General features: G+C 47.7%; 2 protein-coding genes across 18 annotated transcripts in view; one reads left to right on the top strand and one right to left on the bottom strand.

Moving 5' to 3' along the window:
- CCDC149 (coiled-coil domain containing 149) overlaps nucleotides 1-7,246 on the top strand; it is a 116,712-nt gene extending 109,466 nt beyond the window's left edge. Inside the window, exon 12 of the mRNA XM_069592997.1 lies at nucleotides 4,505-7,246. Coding sequence (XP_069449098.1) covers nucleotides 4,505-4,935 — 431 coding nt within the window. The 3' untranslated portion in view covers nucleotides 4,936-7,246. The remainder of the gene's footprint in view (nucleotides 1-4,504) is intronic.
- SOD3 (superoxide dismutase 3) overlaps nucleotides 1,330-26,361 on the bottom strand; it is a 91,839-nt gene continuing 66,807 nt past the window's right edge. For 5 of the 17 annotated variants that reach the window (XM_069593003.1, XM_069593002.1, XM_069593000.1 and 2 more), the window contains 3 exons: nucleotides 25,579-25,619; nucleotides 23,926-24,026; nucleotides 17,764-19,422 (listed from right to left, as the gene is read on the bottom strand). In XM_069593003.1, the coding sequence (XP_069449104.1) occupies nucleotides 18,674-19,408 (735 nt within the window). In that variant the 5' untranslated portion in view covers nucleotides 19,409-19,422; nucleotides 23,926-24,026; nucleotides 25,579-25,619 and the 3' untranslated portion in view covers nucleotides 17,764-18,673. Of the gene's footprint in view, nucleotides 5,934-17,763; nucleotides 19,621-21,773; nucleotides 24,027-25,452; nucleotides 25,620-26,361 lie in introns of those variants that run through there. The other 12 variants (XM_069592998.1, XM_069592999.1, XM_069593005.1 and 9 more) reach the window with 6 other exon arrangements.

Here is a 26,361-nt window from a genome sequence, read left to right as displayed (position 1 = left end):
GCCTGCTAACCTGACATGGAGTCTGAGCCTGGCTTGATTTTCACTAGGGTGGCATAAGGGATGGTCTGATTCAAAATGATAGCTTCCAGAGTCCCATCATTAGCTTTCATTGTTCCAGCTCCATCCTTTGCCAGCACGCGTGGCAACAAGGAAGCATTTATGTAGCTGCTGTCAGTGTCTGGGGTGGCCTCATCACCGCTGTATCTCTGATTAATTCCAACTGAAAGCAGCTCACACTCAGGAGGACAAAGCCCATCAGAGACCAGTTCACAAAAGAAGATGAATGTGCCCTTTGGGCCAGTGTTTGGGGAGGGGGACATGTTTTTTAGGAGACTTGCAATCTTTTCCACAGAGAGCTACTGTTTTTCATCTTTTAGAGAAAATGTTTTTTTCTTTCCGCACTATTTGTGTCCTAACGCATTTTTATCAGTTGATTGCCTCATCATTATTGGTATGTATGTTGTTATTAATAAGTATTAATGATGCTAATTCTGTTTGCTACAGCAGCACAGATTAATTCCTATTTGGGGGTAACACTATTTTCCGATTCTGAGCTAATTCAGAAATCTTTCTTTTATGGAAATGGGCACGCCGTGTGTCTGTTCTCAAAGGAAAAATAAAACTCCCACCGCTTAAGATCAACATTCCAGAAGCACAGAGTTAAGGAAGATTTTGTTCCCACAGCGAATAACCGAGGCCCTCATTATTAGCTCAAGCATTGTGGTGTTTTCAGTAACTTTTCTTAGTCTTCTGATCATGACTTGAGTATACATTTTGGATATCTTTGGGATAAACAAAAGGGAGAAGAGGATTTGTGGATCCCACTGTTGACCCATAATCCTGTCTCAGAGCCTGGTCCCTATATGGTCTGAGACTCCAAAACTCTAGGCTTTCTCAGGAGAAAAAATAATCTGCTCTAGGACCAAATAAGAGAATTACAGCCTTGTTCATCCCCTCATTGTGGCTGTGTCTTGCTCGATAATGATGACAGAAGTGTAGCTCCCCTCCCCTCACCCTCCAAACGTTGGAAAGTTCTCCCTAGTAATCTCAGAGGTTTGCCATTTTAAAAGATTCATACATTTGAACATGAGTGGAATGTCATCTAAAGAAATGCCATGAGGCAGGGGACTGGCGACCAGAAGGCCTCAGTGTAATTTAGACCACTCTCCCTTAGATATAAATTAAGATAGAGAAGATTAACCTGACCCACAGTAAAAACACTGCAAAAGGTTTAGGGGTTAGGTTGTTACGGATAAGGTTAATTAATTTTTCAGGGGCACCAGAATATACTATTAAGTGTCCTGGGTAGAAGTAATTTCATAACAGTAATTTCCAGAAGGATTTTATTCATCTCACACTGGTGAAAATTTTCACTGGAGAAAAGACCGTAATTTACCCCTTTTGAGTAAAGTTTCTTGCGCTGTGCTGGAAACTGGCCCATTTTGGCTCTGTGTTTCTCTTGTACAACCACTGTAACATTTTTCACTTATTAGTACAAAAATTATGTGATTGCCTCCCTGAGTCATCTCAGATGTAGCTAAATGCTTGTGTGAGTTAGAAATCTTTTTTTTTTTCCTGAAAGTGCCATTTTAAGAACTTTTAGTGTGGCAACCTGAACCTGGAATAAATTGATTTGAGGATTGCTTTCATTTATTAATGGCTAGTATTGAAATATATGTACTAATATGTTCATTTATTCATGCACTGATGTAAATGTCCATAGATTCAAATGTTTAATAAGTTATTTATTGCGCCCCCACTGTAGAACACTAGCCAGGGTAAAAGATTAATTGGGTAAGATATTAAACTTCAGGTTTATATAAATGTGATTTATATAAAATAGTTATATGTAAGTAACAATCTAAGGGTTAAAAGCACAAAGTTCCCTTGGAGGTCCAGACACAATTGTGTGGGGATTAGGACAGTGGGGAGATTACCTCTGGGTAGATTTAATCAAATAGGCTTCATGAGGAGGTGGAGGGTAGGGCTCACTCTTGAAACTGGTCATCTGGATGCATCAAGAATGATGGTCGTAGAGGCATCAAGCACATAAGCAAAGGCACAGAGGGCAGAGCCGGGTGCCATGAAGGGTTCGGTGTGGCTGGAGTGTAGGGATATGAGGAGAGTTGGTATGGCAGGTAGATGGATGTTGAGTCACTTAAGGCCTTGAATGTCAGGAGAAGCTTGGGCTTTGCTCCCTGGGCACTGACAGCTCTTAGAGATTTGAAAGCTGGGGAAAGGCAAGGTCAGATTTGTGTTTCAGTTCTAGTGTTTCTCACACCGTAACATCCACCCACATCACCTGTGATCTTATTAAAATGCAGGCTCTGAAACAGTAGGTCTAGGGTAGGACTCTGCATGTCTAACAAGCTGCCAGGTGACGCTGCCATTGCTGGTCCACAGACCCGACTTTGAGGAGCACAGTTTTAGGGAAGGTTCCTCTCCCAACAGGTTGGATCTGAGCAGAAGGAGTATGGGAACCTACTAGGAACTAACATACACTATCCTGGCTGAACAGATCTGAATAGTTACTTTTTTAAAAATCAAGACTTGCTTTAGTCACTCATGTATACGTTCAAGTATCTCATTGTAAACACAAGTAATGGTCTCATTTTCAGATACAGTACTTACTGAGGTCAGTGAGTTCTCAGGAGAGTTGTCCATAACTAAAACACAGGCTTGAGAGTGTATTTAAAAGAATTAGTTACATTTTTGTTCCTGGGGGATTTCTGTGGTCATCCAAAGAGCTAAAGAGAAAGAAATGGCTTCTTTTGAAAGGTGAGATGCGAATCTACCGCAGAAGAACTCGAGGTCTGGGGAGTGGGGACAGAGGTCAAGTTCTGTCTGTTGAAGGAGACCACAGTCCTCTTCCCCAGGGACCAGCCTGTCCGCTGTCACGCCCACCACTCTCTCTGCATCATCTCCTCTTCCGTCATTGTTCCCACCCTTCATCTCAGCTCTTTCATTGCAGTCTTATGGTCCATCTGATCTCATCAGTATTTCACCTCTTCTGGAGTTTCTCAGAGTTTTTGCCAGGGTTCAGCCATGTTTAAATTTCTTAAGACTTTTAAACATTTGATTGGGTAAATAAATGCTCAAAAACACATAGTTACTTAATTCCGTTAGTGAAATGTGATCATAACAAGTCAACTTTCTTTCAAACCTCCTACAGTTCTCCCTTAGCTGCCCCAGATTCCATCTTTCAGCTTGAAATTGCACCTGCATGTATCTGATACAGGTCTGATTGTGGTGGGTTCTACTCTGGCTCCATCTGGGGAACTGGGAAACGTGCCCCAGCCCTCTCACCCTTGCAATCTGCCCAGCAAGCCTCTTCCAGACACTTTATCCCCATCTGGCCTGAAGGCTAAACCAGTCTTGACATGTTGGGCACCTTGGTGTCTGGTGCTGAATGCACATGTCCAGGTGCCAAGAGTTCACTCCCCAAGTGCTTCCTCCCAGGCACGCAGAGCCCATGTGGCCTGTTAGGTTCAAAAGGGACATTAGAGAGCCTGCCCCTGATTTTCGGAGAAGGCACTGGCGACCCACTCCAGTACTCTTGCCTGGAAAATCCCATGGATAGAGGAGCCTGGCAGGCTGCAGTCCATGGGGTCGCTAAGAGAGTTGGACATGACTGGGCGACTTCCCTTTCACTTTTCACTTTCATGCATTGGAGAAGGAAATGGTAGCCCACTCCAGAGTTCTTGCCTGGAGAATCCCAGGGACAGAGGAGCCTGGAGGGCTGCCATCCCTGGGGTTGCAGAGAGTCGGACATGACTGAAGCGACTTAGCAGCAGCAGCAGCCCCTGATTTTATGTCTGAAAAAAAGGAGGCTGAACAGATTGTCCTGATTACAAAGCAAGCAAATAGGAAAATGGGGGCAGGAGGCTGGTTCTCAGGAGCCCACATTCTCTTTCATCCCCCTCTAGCTGCAGCTGGAGAATTTCTGTTATACAGGTTTAGGGAGAACAGTTTAGCTAGGAGGGGTAGGGAGCTTGAAGCTGCTTTTGCATATAACATTTTACTAAAATTGAGGAAGTACCAGTGGTCGGCATCAAAGAATGAGGTGCTGATGGAAATTGAGGGCGGGGGGCACTCAATCTCTCCTAACCACTCCTTCTTTTTCCCACACCGAAGAAGCCAGAACCACTTCGTATTACTGAAGAGGCCCAGATCTTCCCTGAGCTACACAATGCACAAAACCTTTGTCCTCAGTTTAAATATTTCATGAGCTCAAGGAGTCACCATTGGTGAGCGAAGCAGGTGATAACCAGGCGCCTGGAAAGGATGGGTTACAGACACGGCCCATGTGACCCCTTCCCTTCAGTTAATGACACAGGAGTCACCAGAGTGGCTGCTTTCTTTTTTGTGGGTCCTAGGTTGCCTTCAGCAGCATTTTCTACCTCGGAGGCCCGGCAACAGTGGGCTGGAGGTTGGGAGAGGGGAAGTGAGGGCTGAATTCCAGCTGGAGGTCTCATGCTGATCCCCCACCCGCTGTCTGTTTCAGGGGAGGCTCAGAAGCAAGATGAAAGTTGTGCTGCTCCCGAGGCGCTGGCAGTGCGGGAAGATGCCAAGAGGCTTGCTGTCAGCTCCCCAGCAAGTCAGAGCCACAGGAGCCAAAGCAAGCCCTTTCATCCCTCATTACTCCAGCTACCTTCTGAGGAAGAAGAGGCAAACAGGCTTGGGAGGGAGACCGTGAAACTGACAGAGGAGCAGGCAGCTGCGGGCCCAGAAGGGGTCAGGAGAGAGAGTCCCGTGGAGGGCCAGAGGGAGGAGATGGGGCCATCCCCTGCAGGCCTGACCGCCGATGGGCCGTGCCCCAAACCTTGCCGGGACTCCTCTGAGTCCAGCCAGCCAGAAGCCAAAGTTTCCACCCTGGAGGATGACGAGGACACTGCAGAGGGTGGAGGAGGCACAAGGAGCGCTGTGAAAACATGAAGGGGAAAGAGATCGGGCACGATGCCATGTCGGAGGTACTCCAGACGTAAAGAATTACACATCAGAACAGCTCAGTGAAGAAGTCACTTTCTCCTAAAACACCTCCAAGTCTGCAAGTGAGAAGGGACACGGATCCGGTTGCAAACGGGGAATATTCTGATGATGCCAGCAGAGTTTGACTTATTAAACACGGGCCCTTGAGGTTTTCAGTGTCTCTTTCTGTGGAGGCCACACGGCGGTAAATGTGGCCAGGCGCGGGCTCATGTCAGCCATATGGCTGGTTTTCAGCATCGGTCTTTTCTGTCCGCATTTGTTTCATTTAGAGATAAGATGCTTTTCTATTATCATTTAAATTGTTGGTCAAAATTATGGAAAGGGTTCGAAACGGGTGGGGTTTTTAATCAGGTGCCCGTCTTTGTGATTCAGTTGCTGTAGAGTAACGTGTGATTGAGCATAGTGGGTCCAGAGGGCCCACGGCTCCTCTCTTCACATCAGGGCCTGGTGGGACCTCCCAGCGTGGATGTTCTTGGCATCCTGTCCACAGCACTGTCCTGGCACCAAATGGCAAGTGGAAAGGGGCTTAAATGGGCTCAGAAGGCTAGGCTTCTGGTTGGAAATCCACAACGCCTGTTGAGACCTGTCTGCTGACTACTAGAGCTGAGTTTTCCAGCCTGGAATTCTAGAGGATTAATCGACCTCGAGTGATGGCGGGTTGTGGACAAGCAGAGAGGAAGGGGACTCCAATGGTGTTTTGATTTTTTGTTTCTGAGATGATACGGGAGCCAAAACCTGGGAATGCTGGTTCTCTGCCTTCAACCCCAGGCTGCATTTAGGGTTTTATGGTCCTGTGGGTTGTGGCAAGTGTAGCTGCTTCGGGGCCAGTTCAGGTTTCCCCACCGCCTGGAATCTCTAGCCATCACTCCGCCAACAGAATGCTGCATCCACCCGTTTGTGGCACCAGGCACTGAGGTTTTAAGGGCCAGGCAGAGCTTGTAGTCCTAGAGTGGAAAGAGAGGGAAAACAAAGTCACTTTATTACAGCCTGCGGAGGCAGAGTGTGGAACCAAATTCAGGCTTTAAACGCAGCAAAGTAGAGAGTGGTCACCCCCACCTGTGGCTTTCCTTGGGAATAAAATTAGCTTTTCGAGGCAGCATCTGGTGCTGTAGGGTGTTGAGGGCTCATGAAATGAGACCTTTCCTTGTGCCGAATGCAGTTTATTTCCCAGGAATACCTAAAACCAGATCCCAAAGTTCAAAATGTCCCTGAGAACCGGAATCACTCCTTTGAGAGAGACTCCTGAAAAGAGAAGTTCCCAAGGTAGGAAAGGTAGGAAATTCATCAATTCATCCTAGAAATCAGATATATTTAGACCAGGCTTGTGACCCAAGGTGTGAATCCCACATGCACATGGGTGGCCTGCGGCTCCTCCCCCAACACCTCCCTTCCACATTTTACCTCCTGGCATCACTGGGCCAGCAGGGTAGGATCCATCACACTTGGCACTGTCTCAATCTGAAGGAGGGCAGGGTGCAGACTAGAGGGTCCTGTTTTTTACCAGATGCACCTGGAAGGACCTCCAGCTGCCTTCCTCCCACTCACCTGAGGTCACCCCACTAGCAGGACACGGGCACACCTGAGTCAGGGCACCGTGACTCCTGGTGAGCTGAACACATCTACCCCTGCCCTCCGGGACCCAAGGCCCCATTCACTCATCTTTCTGTGCTCCAGCCCCTCCCCCTGCCCACACCTGTTCTCCCACCTTCCGCTCCAGGGAGGCCACTTGTGCAGCTGCAAAGCTTCCGGCTCAGGCCAGCAGCCACAGCAATTGTTTTCCTGCTGCACCAGGCCTAAACTCCCTGCAAATGTTTAGCACTACTGCGTAGGCCGCCAGAGCCACCACAGGAAAACCTGGCCAGATTTAATACAGGGATAATAAAAAGAAAAATATCTCCCCCACAATAGCCTTGGTTTTGACACAGAGTTGGCCAGGTGCATGTCTTTAGGGCCTCCATCACCTGCTGAAAAGCAGGGCTTATAATAAACTCTAGCACATTCCATCATGAATAGGAAAACTGCTGTGAGTCCCAGAGAGTGAGGCTCAGGGCAGAGGGTCATAGGAAATGCTAACCTAAATTCTGTATGTTCAGTCAGCTTGGGGTTGGGGGTCTTGTGTTATTAGATGAAATTGTAGCCAATGAGTTGATCCTGTCGTTTGTAATCTGAACATTGCCCTGTACACGTGTGACACTGTCCCTCCTTTGCTATTCCAGTCCAACATGGTTCCAAGGACATTAAAGAGTTTCAACAATTACTTAACAGTTGTCTTTTGTCTTTTCATGAGTCATTGTGAAAGTGTGCTTCATTCTGTCTTCTACTCCACCAAATAACCCTGCATCAGTCAGGACCCTCTCAGCTACAGTTCACACTTTTAAGAAACTTAAACTATAGGGAAATGAATTATATTGCATAACAAGAACTCAGAAGTAGGGCATTCCAGGGCTGGTTGATTCAAGAAAGTTATCAAGGAACTCATTTTCTGTCTTGCTGCCCTGCCTGCCTCAGTGGCAGATATTTCCTCATGCTAACAACATGGCTGCAACAGCACCAGCCATCACTTGTTCTCACATATTGTCCAAAGGCAGAAGGAAGTTGTGTGTGTGTGTGTTAACAGTGAGTAACCCAATGCTTGTCAGGGCTTCCAAGGTAGCTCAGTGGTAAAAGAATCTGCCTCCCTATGTAGGAGATACAGGTGTGATCCCTGGGTTGAGAAGATGTCGTGGAGGAGGAAATGGCATCCTACTGCAGAATTCTTGCCCAGAAAATTCCATGGACAGAAGAGCCTGGCAGGCTGCAGTTCATGGGGTTGCTAAGACACAACTGAGCAACTGAGCACACGTTCATGCAACCTAGGACTTGCCACATTTCATTGGTCAAGTTGTCACATGCCTATGTGATCATGTCACATGCCTATGTCTAAACAGTCCTTAGCAAGGAAGATGGATTTGCTGTGATGGGTTTAGGTCTGTTGAGGAAGCCTGTCCCTGGACATGGAGACTCTAAAAGGGTGAACACTGGAACAAAATCAGGTCTTGGGAAGTGTAGAAGAGTTGGCAGCAGATTCGAGTAGGCTGCCAACAGAATTGTCTCTGAACCACACATGTCTGTTCTTGTTGTATTTTTTCTCTTAAAAACCACAATATTACATTACTGGCAAATGTAGAGTTGGAGAGAAGAGCAGTTGTTTTTTGTTAAGAAAAATCTCATCTCATCTCTCCTTTCCCCTGGCTTCTGCATCATCTGTCCTATTTTGTAGCTAGAATGTTCCCACCTCTGTTTACCTCTTCAAGTATGTCTGTCCTTCCATTATTTTTTTCCAGCTCAGTTGCCAGCAGAATGCAGAGCAGTCTGGATAAATGGAAACTGAGCTGGCAGGTCTCTTAATGAAATGCACACATGGCATTTCTTGAGATTGCTCTGTACCTGAGAGCCTTTGGGTGTGGATTTTTACATGTGTTTGTCATTCTTCTAATGAAGGCTCATGGAAATGGGTTGGCTTTTGTAAACCAGGCATTTCTCACCCCTAATCCTCTTCTCCTTCTGTGCCTCCTCTGCCCACCTCTTCTCCCCCTCCCCTTCTTCCCTTGGAACATCTATTCCTGACGCCTCTCTAGCTAGGAAGCCTCTGATGGCATTCAGCTCAGCCCCTGCTGGAACCTCCTCCCCGCTGGCAGTCTTCAGGAAGCTAAATTCATTTTCCCGTTACTGTTCCTCTTTCTTTGCCCTCAGTCCCAAACACACACCGCATCATGAGGTGAAGTTCCAAAAAGAGTTCTAGTGTCGGCCATTCATGTGTTGGAGTGAACTGGGGGATGTGTTATCCCTACTGGAGCATTTGCACCCCAGTTCAGCATGTGAATTGGTCCAAATGGAAGTCCAATCTTCTCTCTAAAGAATTTCAAAGACCAGCTGCTTGCTCACTGGGGTTATCTTTTTCTGTCTCTTTCAAATCACACCTTTGCCCTTCTTGGTTTCCTCCAAAACCTGGGGGGCTCTCCTGGCTGGATCATTTCCTGTTGCCCCATGAGCTGGTGCCCTTTTTCTCTTTGGCTCTATTTGAGCACCTTCCCCCCTGCCCTTGACTTTCATTGTAGAAGCCTCCATTTGGAACAAATGTGCCTCCTTAATAATATTGAGGGTACCTTCACGCGGCTCAGTTAGGATGTCTAAAAGCCAAAGGGTTCCCCTCAACTCACTACTGTTACATGTTCCTTGTCTTCCAGATGTCTTTCTGAACAGAGAAAAATTTGAAGAGCAGAGAGATGCAGTAGAGAGCTAGGCAGTGAATCTAATTAGAAATGAGAAGCAGAAAAATAAGAAGGCCCCGTCTCTCGATATTATGGTTGCTCACAAAAACAAAACAAGTTGATACAGCGTGATGGCAATTTAAAGTGATAGATATGGATGTGCTGCCTTACTTTTCATATCGCCTCTCTACTAAATGAGGATTTTTTTCAGATGCTTAGGCAAAGTTTGCATAATACTGACAAGTATGACTATCTGAAATCTATATGAGCCCAGGAATATGTTTTGGGATCGTAGCGAAGGCCAGTGATAGCCTATTAAATTTAAAACAGCAGACTTAAAAAAGCACACCAGCTGCTGTTTTGTAGTTTGATTTAAAGAAAGAAGTAACTTCTATTCAGGTGTAGACCTTTTCTTATTGGATTTTACCATCATTGTGTAACATAACTATATATTTTTTGTTACCTGAAATTAAAATGTAATTTTCCCAATGTAGGTGGTTGATTATCTTTATTACTTTCATTATCCCCCCCACCCACCCTCGCTGAAGCCCAAGCCTGGGCTGAGCATAGTTTCTAGCAAACTGTAGCAGCTTATCACTTGCAATCTGTCACCTAAAATTATTAGATCATATGTTAGTTGGGAAAAATATGGAGAATGTAAAGATTTTATGCAATCAGCCAAAAACACCAGATCTAAAATCAGTTGGTTTATTTCCTGCCATCTTTCAAGTTGACCAAAGCTCTCACTGATTTGCTCTATTTTCTTACGTTTTTAGTATTTCTGTATATACATGCACTGAAAAGCCCCACTTGGAAAAAAATGCACTGCAATTCTGAGAAAAAGCTTATCCTAAACATCTAAAGATAGCATTTCTAATTATTGTCGACATTGTGTTTACACTGTGCAAACTTGAGCATTATTCTCACTTTACCAGCTGTGTCTAGGTAGAGTCATTACATCAAACGCTTCTAATTTTACAAAAAGAAATCAAAACAAGTGTGTGTTTAAGTCTCAGTGACAAACGCAAACCCTGTGAGTCAAATAGGCAAACTGATTAGCAAGCTGGCTGGGAAGTCAAAACAGCAACTATAAGGAGATTAACAAAATAGATCTGTAAGAGTAGAGGAGTAAAAATAGCCACAGGGGGCCAAGTGGGGTCCTGTAGGCGGGTTTGGTTGTACATATCCGGTTCTGTGCTGGGAACCAGATGCCTGCCCTTATGGCCGCCAGTCTTTCCCTCATTTAGAGCTGTGATCACAGAATTCATCCCAGCTGGCCTCTTAATGGATGTGGAACTCCTTCTTCCAAACCAAAGAGGTAGCAGCCTTTCCTTTACTTGAATCCTTCCAGTGATACAATCCACACTATATTTCAAGGTCATTCAATCCACTGTGCGGGCATGCCAAACTGCTTCAGTTGTATCTGACTCTGCAATCCCATGAACTGTAGACCACCAGGCTCCTCTGTCCATGGGATTCTCCAAGCAAGAATACTGGAGTGGGTGGCCATGCCCTCCAGGGAATCTTCCTGACCCAGAAATTGAACCCTTGTCTCCAGTGTCTCCTGCATTGGCAGGTGGGTTCTTTACCACTAGTGCCACCAGAGAAGCCCCCATCCAATCCATTGCTGCTGCTGCTGCTAAGTCGCTTCAGTCGTGTCCGATTCTGTGCGACCCCATAGACGGCAGCCCACCAGACTCCTCAGTCCACAGGATTCTCCAGGCAAGAACGCTGGAGTGGGTTGCCATTTCCTTCTCCAATGCATGAAAGTGAAAAGTGAAAGTGAAGTTGCTCAGTCATGTCCGACTCTGCATCCCATGCATCCCATGGACTGTAGTCTACAGTCCATGGCTCCTCCGTCCATGGGATTCTCCAGGCAAGAGTACTGGAGTGGGTTGCCATTGCCTTCTCTGAATCCATTACTAGGTAACTATTTTTCTGACCTTAAGCTATTATTATTAATTAATCATTCATTATATCCTTAGGCCTTAACGCTATGTCTTGTCTAACTCAATGAAACTAAGCCATGCCTATAGGTCCACCCAAGATGGGCAGGTCATGGTGGAGAGGGCTGACAGAATGTGGTCCACTGGAGAAGGGAATGGCACACCACTTCAGTATTCTTTCCTTGAGAACCCGATGAGCAGTATGAAAAGGCAAAATGATAGGATACTGAAAGAGGAACTCCCCAGGTCAGTAGGTGCCCAATATGCTACTGGAGATCAGCAGAGAAATAACTCCAGAAAGAATGAAAGGATGGAGCCAAAGCAAAAACAATACCCAGTTGTGGATGTGACTGGTGATAGAAGTAAGGTCCAGTGCTGTAAAGAGCAATATTGCATAGGAACCTGGAATGTTAGGTCCATGAATCAAGGCAAATTGGAAGTGGTCAAACAGGAGATGGCAAGAGTGAACATCGACATTCTAGGAATCAGCGAACTAAAATGGACTGGAATGGGTGAATTTCACTCAGATGACCATTATATCTACCACTGTGGGCAGGAATCCCTTAGAAGAAATGGAGTAGCCATCATGGTCAACAAAAGAGTCCAAAATGCAGTACTTGGATGCAATCTCAAAAATGACAGAATGATCTCTGTTCATTTCCAAGGCAAACCATTCAATAGCACAGTAATCCAAGTCTATGCCCCAAATAGTAACACTGAAGAAGCTGAAGTTGAACGGTTCTATGAAGACCTACAAGACCTTTTAGAACTAACACCCCCAAAAAATGTCCTTTTCATTATAGGGGACTGGAATGCAAAAGTAGGAAGTCAAGAAACACTTGGAGTAACAGGCAAATTTGGCCTTGGAATATGGAATAAAGCAAGGAAAAGACTAATAGAGTTTTGCCAAGAAAATGCACTGGTCATAGCAAACACCCTCTTCCAACAACACAAGAGGAGACTCTACACATGGACATCACCAGATGGTCAACACCGAAATCAGATTGATTATATTCTCTGCAGCCAAAGATGAAGAAGCTCTATACAGTCAACAAAAACAAGACTGGGAGCTGACTGTGGCTCAGGTCATGAACTCCTTACTGCCAAATTCAGACTTAAATTGAAGAAAGTAGGGAGAACCACTAGACCATTCAGGTATGACCTAAATCAAATCCCTTATGACTATACAGTGGAAGTGAGAAATAGACTTAAGGGACTAGATCTGATAGATAGGGTGCCTGATGAACTATGGACGGAGGTTCATGACATTGTACAGGAGACAGGGATCAAGACCATCCCCATGGAAAAGAAATGCAAAAAAGCAAAACTGCTGTCAAAAAAGCGAAAAGCAAAGGAGAAAAGGAAAGATATAAGCATCTGAATGCAGAGTTCCAAAAAATAGCAAGAAGAGATAGAAAGCCTTCTTTAGCGATCAATGCAAAGAAATAGAGGACAAGAACAGAATGAGAAAGACTAGAGATCTCTTCAAGAAAATTAGAGATACCAAGGGGACATTTCATGCAAAGATGGGCTCGATAAGGGACAGAAATGGTCTGGACCTAACAGAAGCAGAAGATACTAAGAAGAGGTGGCAAGAATACACAGAAGAACTGTACAAAAAAGATCTTCACAACCCAGATAATCACGATGGTGTGATCACTCACCTAGAACCAGACATCCTGGAATGTGAAGTCAAGTGGGCCCTAGAAAGCACCACTATGAACAAAGCTAGTGGAGGTGATGGCATTCCAGTTGAGCTGTTTCAAATCCTGAAAGATGATGCTGTGAAAGTGCTGCACACAATATGCCAGGAAATTTGGAAAACTCAGCCGTGGCCACAGGACTGGAAAGGGTCAGTTTTCATTCCAATCCCAAAGAAAGGCAATGCCAAAGAATGCTCAAACTACCGCACAATTGCACTCATCTCACATGCTAGAAAAGTAATGCTCAAAATTCTCCAAGCCAGGCCTCAGCAATACGTGAACCATGAAATTCCAGATGTTCAAGCTGGTTTTAGAAAAGGCAGAGGAACCAGAGATCAAATTGCCAATATCCGCTGGATCATGGGAAAAGCAAGAGAGTTCCAGAAAAACATCTATTTCTGCTTTATTGACTATGCCAAAGCCTTTGACTGTGTGGATCACAATCAACTGTGGAAAATTCTGAGAGAGATGGGAATACCAGACCACCTAACCTGCCTCTTGAGAAACCTATATGCAGGTTAGGAAGCAACAGTTTGAACTGGACATGGACCAACAGACTGGTTCCAAATAGGAAAAGGAGTACGTCAAGGCTGTATATTGTCACCCTGCTTATTTAACGTCTATGCAGAGTACATCATGAGAAACGCTGGATTGGAAGAAACACAAGCTGGAATCAAGATTGCCGGGAGAAATAACAATAACCTCAGATATGCAGATGACACCACCCTTATGGCAGAAAGTGAAGAGGAACTAAAAAGCCTCTTGTTGAAAGTTAAAGAGGAGAGTGAAAAAGTTGGCTTAAAGCTCAACATTCAGAAAACGAAGATCATGGCATCTGGTCCCATCACTTCGTGAGAAATAGATGGGGAAACAGTGGAAACAGTGTCAGACTTTATTTTTTTGGGCTCCAAAATCACTGCAGATGTTGACTGCAGCCATGAAATTAAAAGATGCTTACTCCTTGGAAGAAAAGTTATGACCAACCTAGATAGCATATTCAAAAGCAGAGACATTACTTTGCCAACACAGGTCCATCTAGTCGAGGCTATGGTTTTTCCAGTAGTCATGTATGGATGTGAGAGTTGGACTGTAAAGAAGGTTGAGCGCCGAAGAAGTAATGCTTTTGAACTGTGGTGTTGGAGAAGACTCTTGAGAGTCCCTTGGACTGCAGGGAGATCCAACCAGTCCATTCTGAAGGAGATCAGTCCTGGGATTTCTTTGGAAGGAATGATGCTGAAGCTGAAACTCCAGTACTTTGGTCACCTCATGCGAAGAGTTGACTCATTGGTAAAGACTCTGATGCTGGGAGGGATTGGGGGCAGGAGGAGAAGGGGATGACAGACGATGAGATGGCTGGATGGCATCACCAACTGGCTGGATGTGAGTCAGAGTGAACTCCGGGAGTTGGTGATAGATGGGGACGCCTGGTGTGCTGCAGTTCATGGGGTTGCAAAAAGTCAGACACGACTGAGCGACTGAGCTGAACTGATACCCCTCTCAGTAGTAACAATTTTTCAGCACAACAATCCAATGTAATAATCTTATTTTACAGATGAGAGAACTCAGGCCCAGAGAGGTGAAGTGACTCACTTAGGTCACAAAGTTTATAAGTGTGATCCAGCTAGGGTTCCAAACAGGCTTTCCTACCTGAGCCTGAACTGTTGGTCACTGTGCTGTACACATTCCTTGTCTTTACAGTGAACTGTAATTTGCCCCTCTAATATTCCCTTTCTTTGTTTCTTGGCTCTGGAACCCATAGAGCAGTTCATCAACCCCAAGGACATGAATGGACAGAACAGAAATAAAGCAGGTCTGCCAGGGTATCTTTTCAGTCTAGGGGAGTCAAAGGTAGTGAAGAGAGAAGCCGAAAACAGAAGGTGCTGTGGCCTGAATGTGTGTGTTTCCTGCAAAATTCATGTTGAAATCCTAACCCCCAAATATGATGGTGTTAAGAGGGGAGACCTTTGGTAGGGGTCCCAAAGTCATGAAGGGAGAACCTTCTTGAATGAGTTGTTGTTGCTGATCAGTCACTTAGTCATGTCTGACTCTTTTCAATCCCATGGACTGCAGCTGCCAGGCTTCACTGTCCTTCACCAACTGCCAGAGTTTGCTCAAACTCATGTCCATTGAGTAGGTGATGCCATCCAGCCATCTCATCTTCTGTCATTCCCTTCTCCTGCCTTCAATCTTTCTCAGCATCAGGGTTTTTCCAGTGAGTCAATTCTTCGAATCAGGTGGCCAAAGTATTGGAACTTCAGCATCAGTCCTTCCAGTGAATATTCAGGATTGATCTCCTTTAGGATTGACTAGTTGGAGCTCCTTGTAGTCCAAGGGACTCTCAAGAGTCTTCAACACCACAGTTCAAAAGCATCAATTCTTCAACACTCTTGAATGAGACTGGTGCTTTTAAAAAGGCTCAAAAGAAATCCCTCACCCCTTCCACCATGTGAGAAGCAGGCTATGAGTCCCAGAGAGGCTCTCATCCACCATGTAGGTGCCCTGATTTGCACTCCCAGCCTCCAGAACTGTGAGAAATAAAGGTCTATTGCTTATTGGCAAGCCAGGCTGCAGTATTTTGTGATAGCAGCCCGAATGGACCAAGACAGAAAATAAACAATGAGAGGCACCAGTCCCTTCTGCAAAACAAGTACAAACTTCCATTGACAATCCTGAATTAACCTGTAATTTGGGCAGCAGTGTCAAAGATGGGGTGCTGGCTTTTTATTCTTGCCCATTCTGTGATCCTATGTAATTGCTGCCTGTTTTCACAACTTTTAATTGTGGGGATAGGCAAATGCATCTGAGATCAGGATATTTAAATACTTGGTTTACTAATCCCTTATCAGTGCCGATCTGTACAGTTTAAAATAATATTTCAGACTGTTACCAAACCAAACTGGGGTCTGCTTGCCTGATACTCAGTAAAGCCAGCCTACTGACACTGGGTTGTGGTGATGGAAAGGGCACCCAATGTGGGGCCAAGCGAGAATGGACCACTCATTGAAAAGACTCGAAGTCCCTGATGGTTTTCAGTGAAGGGTTTTTTAAGATGAAGGAGAAGGTCACAGGGTGCATGAGCCACTCAAGGACATCCTTCTGGTTGGCTGGTGATGAAGACAAAGGTGATGTTTCAGGAATCTCAGTCATCAACCTTCTCGTTCCAACTGGTCTGGGGTCTACACAGCTGTGGTCATCACGCCATGAACCTCTTTCACCTGGTAGGGGGTTTAGTGTCTGCCAAACGGCTTAAGGATGTGGCTCACGTTCTCTATAGCCCTTAAGGAGGAACTAAAGGTCCTTGACTGTTTTATAACTAAATATTTATTTAAATATAACAAAATATAACTATTTTACATTTATAAGTATTTGATAACTGAACATTTACTTTGTCTTGCTTGATCGTTTTCCTTTATTTCTGCATTTTCTCACTTCTCTGATTCCGTTTGCTCTCTAGAACTCAGGGAAGGCCTAGCAGGCTAGAGTTCTTCTGCAGACTGGGGGATGTGGGGATGGGAACACAAGGGGTCTGTCCCTGGGAAGGCCTCGCAGAGTCCTGTTCAGTTTCAAAATCAGTGAGAACCAGCTGGTGGAGCAAATTCACCAGGCAATAGTCTTTCTTCCCAGTTGTCACTTGGGTTCAAGGAATGGTTTTTAAATAACAAGTTAGTCCTAGTAAGAGGTAAAAATAACCACTGGGGATGAGTTTTTGGCTAAAGTTCAGTTTGACTCACTGTCTCAAGAGTCTGAGAGAAACAGAAGCTGCCTATAAAGAACCAGGGTGGAACACTCACAGCTAGGAAGAGACTCTATCCCAGGAAGCTGAAAAGTTAGTATACTTTCATTAATAAATGAAAGTGAATACACAGGACCAATCTAGTCTGTGTATAGATTATAATTTTCAAGAGGAGAGGCAGAACGGTTCCCCCATCAAGCCGTGATCAAGACCAACCTACCTTTAGACCCCACTGCTTCCACCTGTTTTTGTAATCAAGAAGTTAAGAAGAGGGACTTCCCTAGTGGTCCAGTGATCGACTCCACACTTCCAAAGCAGGGGGCCAGGGTTTGATCCTTGGTCACGGAACTAAGATTCCACAGGCCATATGGCATGGCCAAAAAAACAAAAAGTCAAGAAGAGCATTGTCCTGGTTGTGGAGAAGGCTGACAACTTCAGGTATCAACACCAGCTTCCCTGTAACTTGCCCAGTGACACTGCCGCAGTGGCCCTGTCTCCGCCATCTGGGATATGGACCTCAGGCTTCACACAGAGGCAGGTGTGAAAGGCCATAGAGCCCAGGAAGTTGGTGCACCCCTCATGCCAGGCCAGTGGCTCCAGCATCAGGATCACTGGGAGTGAAAGTGCCAGTTGCTCCGTCATGTCAGTCCCTGCAACTCTACGGACTGTAACCCACCAGGCTCCTCTCTCCACGGGGATTTTCCAGGCAAGAATACTGGAGCCAGGGGGGATCATTCCCTTCTCCAGGGGGATCTTCCCAACCCAGGGCTTCAACCCACGTCTCCTGCACTAGAGGCAGACTCTTCACTGTTTGAGCCACCAGGGAAGCCCAGAATCACTGGGAAGGTTGTTTCAAATAAATTTCGTCCTCTCCCTTTGAATTCTACAGCTCTGGGATATAGCCCAGGAAGCTGTCTTTTTGTTTGTTTTCCCATTTCCCTAAGTGATCTTGGTTTCCTCCCTCTTGCGAGCTCCACCCAAATGCATAAGGATCAATAGGTGATTAAACCTTGCAGAGGAGCTAGGCAGGGAAGAAAGAGAAGCCCTGCAGGGACTTGGGAAACATCTTTACCATTCCCCCAAAATGGCTGAGCCAGGAAGAAGCATCAAAAAAGAAAAAAGTAACCAAGGCCCCCATGAAATACTGATTTGCTGAGTTTTTAATGTGCAACACAAACATTGCCAACCCCCAAAGGAGCTGCTTTCTTGAGGGAGTGAGGGGTGAAGTAGGGGGGAATACCTGGAGACACCTGGAAGAGGCACCTAAGTGCAGGCTGCACAAGCTGGGGGGCAGAGGTGGGGGAGTGGTGCTAGGCAAATTCTGGAGGGGTCTCAGAGTGCCTAGAAGGAGCTCATTGGAGGTGGGGGTAGGTGGGTGCTTAGGGCATAGAGGGATCTCAGGGCTCACACAGTGAAGGCGGGAGTGTCAAGGTGGAAAGGGACCTCAGAGAGTCTGGAAGACCCTCAGGTTCATGGGCTTACTTCGGTATCTCTGGGGGGTCCTCAGAGCTCGGGGTGCCCTCAGGATGAAAAGGGGATGTCTCAATATACTTGGTTGAAGACCTCAAAGTGAAGGGGATTTTCAGTTAGAGCCTAGCCATGGCAGAAGTGGTACTCCAGAGTACAAAGTGTCTCCGGGAAAGGAAGGAGAAAAATCAAGGTGAGGGGATAGGTGGCTTGGGGTCTCAAGGAGGGGATCGTGGGCCTTGGAGAGGCATCAGGATGTTGAGAGGTCCCAGGGTTCCCCAGGATGCGTAGAAGGGGTCCTGGATCACATAGAGACCATCTTGGGCGCTTGGAGGAGTGTCAGGGTGTAGAAAGGTCTGGGGTCCTTGGGAGAGATGTCACAGCATACAGGGATACTGGGGTACGTAGAGAGGGTGGCTGAGGGGGCTGAGGCACACAGAGGGGATCTCGGGAGCCTGGAGAGAAGTCCGGGCGTGGAGCGGTCTAGGGCACTTGCAGGGGAGTCGGGGCATGGAAGGGCTCCCAGAGGGCATAGAAGGGGTCTGCGGCGCGCGGTCGGAGCTCAGGGCCACCTAGGTGGAGCGCTCAGACGGCCTTACACTCGCTCTCGCGCCGCCGCTTCTTGCGCTCCGCATTCTCCTGCGCCTGGTGCGCCCAGGGCCCGGGGCCGCACAGACCCACCACACAGCAGGCAAGCCGGCGTCCCGCGTTACCGTTCTCCAGACTGGCCTGATTGCCGCCGCGGCCCAGGTCGTCCTCGCCTGCGTGGACCACCACAGCACGGCCCGCGATCGAGTGCGGGCCGGTGAGCGAGGCAGCCAGGTTGGAGCGGTACTTCCAGACCTGGCCATCTCGCACGGCGAAGTTGCCAAAGTCGCCCGGGTGCTGCGGGTGCAGCACGGACATCGGGTTGTAGTGCGGCCCGGTGGAGTCGCAGCCCTGGCTCAGGTCCCCAAACTGGTGCACGTGGATGGCGCGGCTTGTGCCGTTGGGCTCGTTCGGGAAGCCCTCCAGGTGGAAGAAGGCCTCCAGCAGGGCGCCAGGCCGGAGCTGCCGGAAGAGCACGAGGCCGCTGACCCGGGGCTGCTCCGCCTCCAGCGTGGCCGACGGCAGCACCCGGCAGACCGCATGGAGCGCCGCGTCCGGGTCGATGGCCGCCGCCTGCCGCTGCATCATCTCCTGCCAGATCTCTGTCACCTTGGCGTGCATGTCGCGGATCTGCTCCTCCGTGTTGGAGCCCATCTGCTGCTGGACCTGGTCGGCCGAGGCGGCCGAGGCACAGGCCACCAGGAGCAGAGAGGCACAGAGCAGCGCCGGCATGGCGAGTCGAGCACCTGTGGGCACCCCCAGGGGGCGGGGCGGAACGAGGCTTAGTCGCTGCAAACCTGGAATCCCAGACCCCCCGGTGTCCTTGACTCCAGACCCTTCCTGCTGAGGGGCTTTCTTGCCCAGCGTGCTTTTTTTGTTGTTGTTCTTTTGGCCCCTGTCTCTCCAGGGCCTGCTGTATTCCAGAAACTGGGCCAGGTGCTGCCCTTGTAAAGATGGATGAGGAATAATCACAAGAAACTCACAGGGATCTTTCTGAGCCACAAGTCTTACAGTGATCCTCCCAACTACCATCTCCATAGCAATGTGAGTCCAGGACATTGGCCTAGGGGTGGGCTTCCCTGGTGGCTCAGACTGTAAAGAATTCGCCTGCAATGTGGGAGACCTGGGTTCCATCCATGGGTTGGGAAGATCCCCTGAAGGAGGGCATGGCATCCCACTCAGTACTCTTGCCTGGAGAAACCCCATGGACAGAGGAGTCTGGTGGACTACCGTCCATGGAGTCACAAAGAGTCAGACACGGAAGAGCCGCTAAGCACAACAGGGGGTTGTCTCAGGCTACCTGAGGGAGGCTCTCCTGGCCCTTCCAGATCTCCTCCCTCTCAGCATCTCTGCCCCCTCATCTCCTGCCACTCTTTTTCTGCCTCCTCTTAGACAGGCAGCATAAGGCTTGCTGCCGCTGCTTCTTGCACTTGCTGGGTGCTCCCTGAAGTGCCCCATCCCCTCCTCTCTGCCATATCCTGTAGACTTGAAGCCAGAAACGCAGTTGTATTCATCTGTATCCCCAGCATCTGGGCCTGCATCTGGCAGTAGGAGACATTTAATATGTGAATGTGGAATGAGGAGTTCACTGAGAGACAGACGTGTCATCAGATCATTCCAATGCTCTGACTGAAGATGGAGCTTTGTGCAGGGGAAGGACAGAATAAGCAGTGCACGTCTCCATGAGGGACTTTAGGAGGGCTTCCCAGAGGAGGTGACTTCTGAAGGTCCCACAGGACAAGTAGAAGCTTTTCAGCCAAGCCAGGTCAGAAGCCCATTTCAGGCAGGAGGCACAACATGAGTGTTCACAGGCTGTGAAGGGACACAGTTTTTATGGGGCATGGGGGAAATTTAATGTGGCTGGGACGCAGCCTGTGCCACCAGGGAGGAGGAGTCAAGGCTGAAGAGGGAGCTTTGGGCCAAGGAGGGAGGGGCTGGGTTTGCTCTGCTAAAGTGCATGGTTATTAGCCAGGAGGCTAGTGCTGGTAGAAGTTTTTAAGCAGAAAAGTGAGTGTTGAGATAGGTTTTCAGTCTGGCAGGAGAAAAGATGTGGGCTAGACTTCGGGAATGGAGAGGACAGAGGAGCAGGGATGGGAAGACCCCAGGGAGAAATGGAGACAGGCAGAGGGTGATGAATTAGGGGGTAGTAGCAGCAATCCAAACCAAAAATGATGAAGGCTACTACCAAAGTGGAGGCAACACGGTTTCAGGAGTGCTTCAAACGGATTCACAGTTTGGGTACCACTGGCAGTGGAGAAGAGGAGCTGGGGATGACTGAGTTCCCAGCAGGGGAGACTGGGTGATGGATGGTGGTACCAGGCCCTGAGAAGAAGGGAGAGAGGGCAAGTTTTGCCCAAGCTTGCTAAGGGTAAGATCCCAGGTGGGATATTGGGCAGACGGTTGTGAATGGGAGTTCTGGCCCTCGGAAGAGGCAGTGTCAGTGGGAAGGGTTCTCAGTGTTTGCTGGCTACACATCAGATTCTGAATCTTAAAATTCAGATGCCCAGGCCACACCCTAAGAGATTCTGAGTCAGTGGGCATGGGTTACTTCATTTTGTTTTATTGGTAGCTCTGGTACCCAACCAGGAATTTTAAAGCAAGACACAAATACTAACTGCAGTATTGTGGGGGGAATTTCTGACTCTGCCTTAGCTATAAAATAAGGCTGGTAAGACCACCAAGGATCACTAGGAAGTTTAAATGAGATACGAGATGACAGGTCATTTTCACATTTTAAAGCCTGCCCACAGGGATCAATGCTGCCTCTAAAGAGCTGGTTTGAGGGTCAACTGCATTGTCAAAGGCCTTCTCCAACCCCAAAGCAGATGCCATTTTAAAGTTAAAATCTGGGATTGAGTGTTTATTCCTTCCATAATCATTACAGAAAGACAATCTAGTGTGGTGATTAAAATCACGGATTCCAGAACTCACTGGATCTGAAGCCTGACTCTGCCACTTCACTTACTCCCTTAGAGTTAGCATACTTGTTATTTTTGTTACAGAGTACCAGACAGTGCTGGACTGCAGAGTCTAATTGGGCTCACCCTCCTCTCTGAGCCTTGTTTTCTTATATGCAAATAGAGATAATCATACTTACCTTAGAGACTTGCTGTGATGCTTGAAAGACACAATTAGAATCACTAACATTTACTGAACGCACGACTGGCACTGTTGAAAACACTTTGCAAATGTTAATTCATGTAGCCTCTCAAGAACCCTCTGGGGTGGTTGCATTGTTACCCCCATTCTAGAGCACAGAGAAACTGAGGCACAAAAAGGTGAATGTTGTACAGATAGCTAAGTCATGTCCAACTCTTTGTGACCCCATAAACTGTAGCACACCAGGCTCCTCTGTCCTCCACTATCTCCCAGAGTTACACATTCAATAATAGCTGAGGCAGGATGTGAAGGGGTGTGGTCTGCCCCAAGCCCAAGGTTTAGGCACCACACTGTATAGCTCTCATCAGAGGCAATTAACCCAGAGCCTGGTACATAGAACATTCCCAGTAAGTGGCAGCTGTTAGCTATCAGAGAAAAACTGCTGATAAGGATTTCGAGACTATTCACTGAAAGATGCTATTGAAGCTGTGGGAGGAGGTGGCCAGGAAAGGCTCCGAGAAGGAGGGACAGGTAGGAGGAGAGGTCCAGAAAGTGACATCAAGGGAAGCAGTTCTGACTTGGCCAGGTTCCTATGGTAAAGCCCCAGGGAGCAGGGGCGGGAATAGAGGGCTCTCCCTGAGGCCACATCTTGGCCTCAAGCTCTCCATCACTACCGACCACCCCTGTCCTTTTGAGCTGGTCCTACCCCTCAGGCGGGCTCTGCCAACTAGAAGGTTTTTCACTGAAAGCATACGCAAAAACGGGTTGTTTTGGACATGTCCACAAAGCTTTCTTTTCCAAAAATGCTTGGGTCATATTTAACACTTGAAGGAGATGTTTTTGTCTTAAAAAGAGAGAGAGAGAATGTGAGAGAGAGAGAGAGAGAGAGAGAGTGTGTGTGTGTGTGTGTGTGTGTGTGTCGCTTAGTCGTGTCCGACTGTTTGCAAGTCCGTGGGCTGTAGGCCACCAGACTCCTCTGTCCATGGAATTCTCCTGGGAAGAATACTGGAGTGGGTTGCCTTTCCCTTCTCCAGGGGATCTTCCCTACCCTGGGATCGAACCTGAGTCTCCTGCATTGCAGGTGGATTCTTTACTTTCTGAGCCACCAGGGAAGCCCTCTTAAATAAAAGAGAATTCTTCTTAAACCCCAAGTAAAACTCCTTGGGTCTTAAGCTTTTCACTTCCAGCCCTCCAGGTCAGCTCGCAGAAGGCTCACCCTTCTCAGTCTCTCAGTTTGAGCTGTAGATGACCAAGCAGTTTCAGAAGGGCTTGCTTGGTCCGGAGGGGAGAACAAAGTTATCAGGGAACAAAGCAAGCTACCAAGCTGGTACCTCCTTCCTGGGTTTGGGTTTGGGAAAACTGTTTACCCCCCACCCCTCAAAGACTCCAGGGTCTTCTAATGCCTGGGTGCCCTATGAGATGGGGTCCCACCTGTGAGTCTGAGCCTGTGGGGGTCCTCCCTTTGTGCCTCTCCTAAGCAGGTGGCTTTTCCTTGCCACCCACACCAGGCAACATCCAGAAACATCTGCCTTCCTCACGCCACATCTCTCTCTTCTCTAACCCAGACGATGCTGAGGTCCTCTTGAATGGGCATTACTGCTGCTGCTACTGCTGCTAAGTTGCTTCAGTCGTGTCCAACTCTGTGCGACCCCATAGATGGCAGCCCACCAGGCTCCGCCATCCCTGGGATTCTCCAGGCAAGAATACTGGAGTGGATTGCCATTTCCTTCTCCAATGCATGAAAGTGAAAAGTGAAAGTGAAGTTGCTCAGTCGTGTCTGACTCTTCGTGACCCCATGGACTGCAACCTACCAAGCTCCTCCGCCCATGGGGTTCTCCAGGAAAGAGTACTGGAGTGGTGTGCCATTGCCTTCTCCAATGAATGGGCATTAACGGATCCCTAAACAGTCACTTCCTGCCCCGGCCCATTGCCTTCCTGAGCCCTCTCACCACCGCCCTCCTCCTCCCCTTCAGAGCAGCTGGGCTCTGTCAAGAAGTGCGTTTTTTCCCATGAAAATGTTCAAATCCTTTTCCTAGAAGAGGCTGGATGCCCTGTCCCAGTTTCAGACTCGGTAAGCACACTCTGAGAAGAGTGAAATGAACCTCGACTTCACACCCACCTCTCCAGCTCTTCAAAGAGCGCTCTCTCACCTGGGACCCGAGGAGCAGCACCTCACCAGCTGGTCACAGGAATGCGGGCAACTCCCGGGCTGTTTGTGTCTGAGCAGGGCAGCCTCCAGGGGGAGTGGTCACTGAGGAAAGAAGGTCATTGGGCTGGTTTAGGCAGGGAAGCCGGCCAGGCAGTCCTTGTTGTGGAATTGCCTCACCTCCCCCAGCTCTGTCCCCTCCCCGCAGTCCCTCCCCAGCCCCGCGTTCCAGGGCCAAGTATTCCTTTTTGTGACTTCACTGAGTTGTGCAGACGTAGCAAGTGACCTTCAGGGCCGAGCAGGGGAATAAAAAGTAGACAGAAAATAGCTTGTTTGGAGAGGTGTACAATGGTCTCTTTCTTGAGACGCCCTTTGCTCTCCCCTGATTTCCTCAGCTCTTGATTTACTTTTGCTGAATGTCTAAGATGGAAATGGACACCTTGCAAAAATGCATAATGTTTTCTCCAGGACTGTGCTTCCACACCTGTGAGAGGTGAGACGCAGGTGGGGTAGCAGTTACCCACTCAGGCTGCAGAGTCCCAGCGGTGTCACTTTCCTAAGGATGTGCCTGTGCCTCCGTTTCCTCATCTGTAACATGGGGAGGTGAGGCTAACCCAGTGCCCTGCCCGTAGTCCCACTCATCCTGTTCTCGCTTCCTTATTAAAGCTATGGAGGAGTCCTTTAAAAGAATGAGTAGTGTGGAGGAACCACTTTCCCTTCCCCAGTGCCCTTTTTCTCCTTTTGCCATGATCTTTCCTTAATCACAGCAGTTCTTTCCAGAAATAGAAGTCCCCCCCACCCCCACCCCCAGAAAAGCCCACGTTGGAAAAGGCAGCTTGCCTGCCTGCCTGTCTGCCCTCCAGCCTGCTTTCAATAAACGCTTAGTGGGTGCTTGCTCTGTTGGTACTGGTACCCAAAGCTGCACGAGTCCCTGCTTTTTGGGGTTCATACTCCAGGGAGGGAACAGCAGTGTCAACAGATCCATCCAGTACAGAGTGGGGACTGCAACTGGGGAAGCAAAGCCAGGGCCCTCAGAGACCCAGACCCTTGTCCTGACCTCAGGAAAGCTTGTTCACAATCTAGACTTCTGGGCCCCATCCCAGGCTAAGTTAATCCTTTGCCAGCAGGGCTTCCTGGAATCATCATTTTAAAAACTCGCTATTCTAGAGTATGGGCTTCTCAGGTGGCTCAGTGGTAAAGAATTCACCTACCAAGCATTAGACATAGATCTGATCCCTGGGTCAGGAAGATCCCCTGGAGGAGGAAATGGCTGCCCACTCCAGTATTCTTGCCTAGGAAATTCCGTGGACAGAGGAACCTGGCCCTCTATAGTCCATGGGGTTGCAAAAGAGGAGTCGGACGTGACATAGCAACTAAAACAAGAATTCTAGGGTACAACCAGGTTTGGAAACCTCTGCCTGGCAGGCAGAACTCAAACTAAAGATCTTGTCCTGGAGCAGCCATTGCACAAGGTAAGATGGAGATTTCTGGGCACTCAGAGCCTCCAGCCTCTATCCTGGCATCAGCCCACCTGGCTCACTGAGAACTCGGGCATCATGGGCTCAGTTCCTCCCACTCTGCATTCTGTTGATGGGCGTAGGTGCCTTTGACTAATGACTTTTCTGAGTTCCAGATGCTGTCCTCCAGTCTATCTCACCCTGAAACATTCCGGTTTCCCGTTGTGAATCGTCCATCCAACTGAAAAAAAAAAAAAAGAAAAAGAAACCTGTATTTTCATTCAGTTATTGAAGTAAGAATTATATCAGTTCATAACTGCTGTATGAAGGAGCACTTTCTTCACTTAGTTTTATTTAAGGGCCGAGAAAGATTTCCTCTGCTATGATATTCTAGGATTGGTATTAAAGTCCATTTTCACTTTTCTTTTTATGCCATTCTAGGAGAAATTTGCTTTTTCTCCTACCCGACCTCGCCAACATCCATGCACTACTCCTTTGGCAATAGCACCCCAATTTCCTTCTTGGAAACCACTGCATTTTCAGTCCATGCAGGTAGTATTGATTCACCCTTTGCTCCAGAGGTAGGTTCCTGACCAGTCATAATATTGCATTAGTTCCAGAATAATACATTCAGAGCCAGTAAGATGCAGTGACATTTTTGCTGGGCCTGTTGTGAAGGATGCATCTTCTCTTTCCCAATGGACTTGAAACTGGAGGAGAAATGGTAGAGTTATTGTACCCCCTTGCTCCACTCAGGGAAAACCCATGCGAGGATGGGGCCAGTGGAGGGAAGTAGAATAAAAGTAGAGCGATATTTGGACCCAGTTGCACTGTTTAAGCCCATGGATCCAGCTGTACCTGAAACTGTTTTCATTATGTGAGTCAAATACATTCTTTTTTTGTTTGTTTTTTAATGGACAAATGATTTATTGGTAGTTTTTGTACCTTTTTAGTAATATACACATTTTATAATACATATATTT

The sequence above is a fragment of the Ovis canadensis genome, chromosome 6, assembly GCF_042477335.2.
Source record: "Ovis canadensis isolate MfBH-ARS-UI-01 breed Bighorn chromosome 6, ARS-UI_OviCan_v2, whole genome shotgun sequence".
Classification (NCBI taxonomy): Eukaryota; Metazoa; Chordata; class Mammalia; order Artiodactyla; family Bovidae; genus Ovis; species Ovis canadensis.
Note: the sequence above shows the minus strand (reverse complement) of the source record. Positions and strands in the feature narration are given on the sequence as shown.